General features: G+C 50.0%; 1 protein-coding gene across 1 annotated transcript; it reads right to left on the bottom strand.

Moving 5' to 3' along the window:
* Window positions 1-804: 804 nt before the first annotated feature.
* LOC131887953 (dual specificity protein phosphatase 10-like) lies at window positions 805-4,707 on the bottom strand. Its single transcript, XM_059236702.1, has 2 exons — window positions 2,651-4,707; window positions 805-2,587 (listed from the first exon to the last, which is right to left on the bottom strand). The coding sequence occupies exons 1-2, from the start codon at window positions 3,107-3,109 to the stop codon at window positions 1,370-1,372; spliced, it is 1,677 nt and encodes a 558-aa protein (XP_059092685.1). The 5' UTR covers window positions 3,110-4,707; the 3' UTR covers window positions 805-1,369.
* Window positions 4,708-4,927: the final 220 nt, after the last annotated feature.

Here is a 4,927-nt window from a genome sequence, read left to right as displayed (position 1 = left end):
CATGATGGAACAACGTGCGTTTCCATTAACTGGCAAAATGGAACGCGCTATTACGGAGTATGTAGTATGCCTATCCTCAATTCATTCCGTCCGTGAAGTCAAGTCAAAAAGATTCTCAATAAAGCAAGGCTCTTGAATTGAACAGACTGGGTTTACCTTTGATATTGGAAACATTTCCAAGTCTATCCCGCATTGTCACGCATGCTTTCGCATCTGATGTGTGCGGCTTTTTCAGCACCAAGGTGAGTGCAGCAAAGGGAAGAAAGCCGGAGAGGCTCCTTGAGAATGAATGAATGAATCCTTCTCAATCGAGGGAAGCCAGAAGCTAGGTGGAACTACGAATGAGCCTTTGAAGTCCCTTCTCAAGCTCTTCAATACAAATTAAGGTCACTCTTTCCAAAATAGTAACGCAGCTTGTCAGATGCCCTGGCACTCGCTCTCTCGCTCTCTCTCGCTCTCTCTCGCTCTTAACTCTGAATATTTGGCGCATTCTTGAACTAGGGAAGAAGAGAATAGGTTCGGATGGTTTGATTGAGGTTTATTCTAACCTGGTGTGTTGAAACATTCAAATACATTAAATGGCGGTTAAAGGCCGCCGACGATTTTTTTATCAATCCGTTGTGCAACAGAAAAATTCGCTCGTGTGCTTTTGTTTTGGGTGTGCTCAGGTTATTGTTCAAACGACCAATTTGTATGGTTTAGCCCGTCTTTGGTATTTCAGACAAATTCAATCTGATGGGAGCACCTTAAGCTCGATAATGATTTCTAAATGGTAGTAGTACGATGGGGATTTTTTTTTTGTGGGTGTGTGTGGGTGAGGGTGGGGAGGGGTAACTGTGATGAAATCTTTGCTAAAATAAATAGTCGTCCATCGGTCAGAGGGGCAAAGAACGGTGCCAATTGCCACGGGCCACTTTCTCAACTGGGTACCACGGGCTTTAGTTATGTACAAAATTACGCTTTCACAATACGTAGATATACCTATATGACTTGGATCTGTTGCATTGCTCAATATCCCTCTATTTGTTTGTTTGTTTCTGGAACTCTGTTTTTTTTTAATCAATGGGCATGCTCTATAATGCTGTTGAGGTGTCTGTCCGCCACGAGTCACTTCCAAAAACGAATGAGAATGATCGCATTATGTGAATATTTTGACCACCCATCCTCGAGTCCTCGAGTGCACAACCATCACAATGTTGACGAGTTCATTTCAAAGGCGCGTGTGGCCTAAAGAAAGAGTGCCTCTCCAAGAGGCTGGCTGGCTGGCTGGTTTTCGTTTCTTCGTTTGTTGGGTTTGACTAGATTTGACCTGTTCAAGTGGAATTGTTCTAAAAGGAGATGGAAATCAGACGTTGGCTTCCAATTCTTTCTACACACTGCAGCCTTGCTCCTCCTCTTCTTTGGGTCGATCTGTCCAACGTATGCCATTGAATCCTTTTTCATTTACCGTGCTGAGATCATACGCCGAGGAAGAAGAGCCGAGGAAGAAGGACTTTTGGCTTCGGATGCTCTCCTTCACGGCCTTCATTTCAACTGTAAGCGGCTCTTTTTGACATTTGTGAGAGGACGCCTCCTCGGCAGTGGGCTCACTTAGCCCTTGCTCGTATTCCCAGAGCTGACCCATGAAATTGAGATTGGGGGAAATGATGGAGCGGCGTGTCTTGACAAATTTATAGGCCTCAGACATGGCCATGGGATAATGCTTCATGAGGTAAGCTACCGCAATGGTGGGCGAGCGGGACACGCCTGCATGACAATGAATGAGGACGCCACTGGCGTTGGAACGAGCCAGATCGATGAAGTCAAAGGCTTCCTCAAAAAACTGCCGCAGGTTCTGGATCCCACTGTCCGAGGCGCAAATCTGCTTATACACTAAATCCGACGCGAGAGGGTAGTTCGGGGGCTTGGCGGTCACATTCAACACATACTTAATGCCTAGGTCCTTTAAGGAGCTCCCATCAGAGGCATCTCGCATGTTACCGAGGAACAGATATGGTAGAACTTGGGACGCAGGATGGTTCTCAATGTCTTTGGTATTGCAAATATCGGATGGAGAAGGGAGATCCGGCAACAGATGAGAGGTGGGGGTACGACACAAGCCATTCGAGGAGCTGGCACCACTGTTCATGAGGTAGTCTTCGCACAAAGATCGATGCCCCACTTGGAAGTCCCGGAGGCCCCCGAGAAGCATGATGGGTTCTCTGTGGTCCTCCACCAAAGCATTCATCACAAGAAAGAGGGTGTGACTGACAGGCAGGTGTTCCAAGCTCTCGGAGCAGTCGTCATAGACGACCACTTCTTTCCAGGTTCGCTTCTTCAACAACTCTTTGCCTTCTTTGGTGGTGGCCAAGTCAGCCAGGGTGGCTTTACCTTGTTGCAGCCTTTTTCGGTTGAATCTATCACAGCAGTTCACATTGATCGCCCCTTTAATATGATTGACATTGTAGGCAATGAAGGGTCGACAATCAATCAGAAGGATACCAGCAGTTGAGGAGTTGGGCGCACTTGCGTTTCGAACGATGGGAAATGTGGTGGGCTTGGTCTCTAATTTGCCGGCCAAAGTTAAGGGCTCAATAGTCCGTGCCTTCTGTAAAAGGAGGGTTCGTTGGAGAGTGGAGCTTTCGCTACAAGGAGATGAAGGTAAACTCACGGAACCCGAAATGCTGGTGGGGGGAGGTCGGAGCAGACAGGTGGTGGGTTTGTGTGCAGCAAATGGGGCCACATTCGAGGTGGTGCAAGGGCTAAGGGAGATCACATCCGGGCGCATCGAAGATTGGGAGGCCAGTTCCATTCGACAACGCTTAGATGGGTGGAGGGAAGGGGACAGAGTGGGCGGGCTCAGAATGGGGGAATTGATCCCGGCCTCGGGATGAGGCTGGGAAATACTGCGAGCGAAGCTCAACTTCAAGCTGTCCCTTCGGCTAGAATTCAGAGTGCTATTGGTTTTCCCCCGGACCACCACAGAGGCCGGCTCACTCAGCATGTTCGAGGATGAAGATGTGGAAATGCAGATGGAGGAGGAGGCCCGTCGTTTTGTGGCAACCAAGCTTGACAGAGGGGATGTTGAAGCCGCCGCAGGATGGTGGTAGCACTCAACTTGAACAGACATTGATGATGGCGAAGCCGAGAAGTGTCGTCGCGGTTCAATGCCTGGGACAGGTGAGATGGGTCGGTGCTGGTTGGAGCTCAATTGAACACGCACAGGCACACGGACACGGATGAATCACGGGTCTCGTGTCGATGATGATGATGATGGGAAGCAAGGAGAGGCAGAGAGAGGACAGACGGACGAGGGATGAACAAATGTGCTTGTTTTGTGATCAAGTGTTTGCTTTTAGCTTTCACAATCCAATTGGCTCACTCGCACATCAGGTCTCTCTATGGACTTGCAGAAGTGTACAGAAGGAGCGCCTCGTCATAACAATTTTGAGCGGGCGAAAGACACAGTTTGGCCCACCAAGACGCACAAGCCCTGAATGGAATCCTTGACTGATTGAAAGTTGGATGAGGAATGAACTCACATCCACACTTGCACTGAGAATGATTTTCCCGCAATATCACGGCACTTCCAACGGGTCTGAAGGGTTCGAGTGCCAGATTGGGAATAGTTCCACTGGGTGCTTCAATCCGTCAGGAAGGAAGCAGAAAGAGACTGAGGGAGACGCCACACGGTGATCCGCAATTTGACGTCTTTCTCACTCGATATCGGTGAGGTCGCGTGGCAAGAAGACCGCCGTTGAGGTGTTGTAGATGTGGGACTGAAGGCTGGCTGGCTGGCTGGCTGGATCACTCACCGAGTTTCTCGTCGCCCATCCAAGACTGTTACCGCCATCCAGCTGGTATCAATCTCGTAATGGGGAAGGAGAAAGAGAGTAAGAGAGAGTCGGTGAGCCTTTGCCTCGAATTTGGAGACACGGGCAGATTGAGACGAACGAATGATCGAATCGACGAACGACTGAACAACGAACGAACGACTGAACGAACGAACGAACGAACGACAATCGGAACGAGGGAGGAATGAACGCAAGAGAGAGAGAGAGAGAGAGAGAGAGAGAGAGAGAGAGAGAGAGAGAGAGCGAGCGAAGGAACGAAGGAACGGAGGAACGTAGAAGGATCACTCTCCTTCCTCCTTCTTGGGTCCACGAGCTATTTTGAGTGAGCTCAAAGGCCGACCAAGCCACTAGCAAGCAATCAAGCAGGATGTAGAGAGAGATCGAAGAGGCGAGGAGGATGAAAGCACACAGCAGGGACGGCCTCCGTCGGTCCGTGGAGGACGAACGGAGGAAGTGTGGTGTCGCCGATCGAGATGGATTCACCTTGTGCGAGTGCCTTGCTTTTCTCAGCCTTCCAAGACTTCCAAGACTTCCAAGTCTCGGGTGGAAACGAACTCACGAATGAAGAAGAATACCACTCGGCACTCACACGGTCGGTGGTCACTCACTGACGACTTCGCTGAACGAGCGAACGGTTCGCGTGGTGTGCAGCTTTCTCTGCCGTTTGACGGATGCCTTGGGAGTGAGAGTCAAGTTTCTTGGCCGTTTGGTGGACAGCACTCGACTCGGCCCGCGATTCTACTGACTTCCCCGGAGTCCAAGCTACACAAGTAGTGACTCGACTCCAACTTTTCGAGTCCACTACTCTTACAGCCTTACTTGATTGAGTGCCTTGGTTCTCCGTCCTCCGTCCGCAGAACTCTGTGCTGTCGTCAGTCTGTGTACTTCTATTGTGTGTGTACTACCACAGCTACTGACTATTATTGACTATTGAACTCGTTTCGCAGGCGAAGACGCTGCCGGGCCAGCGCACCTCAAACAAGCTCACATCCAGTCAGAAACGTTAGGGGCCCGCAAGGTGACCAGTGGGTTCGAAGTAGGATTGTGCACGGCAGAGCACACTAGTGGGAGGCTGGTTTTGTTTGGACTGAATG

The sequence above is a fragment of the Tigriopus californicus genome, chromosome 1 (genome assembly GCF_007210705.1).
Source record: "Tigriopus californicus strain San Diego chromosome 1, Tcal_SD_v2.1, whole genome shotgun sequence".
In the NCBI taxonomy this organism is placed as follows: Eukaryota; Metazoa; Arthropoda; class Copepoda; order Harpacticoida; family Harpacticidae; genus Tigriopus; species Tigriopus californicus.
The sequence above is the reverse complement of the archived record's forward strand: the minus strand, read 5'-3'. Positions and strand labels throughout refer to the sequence as shown.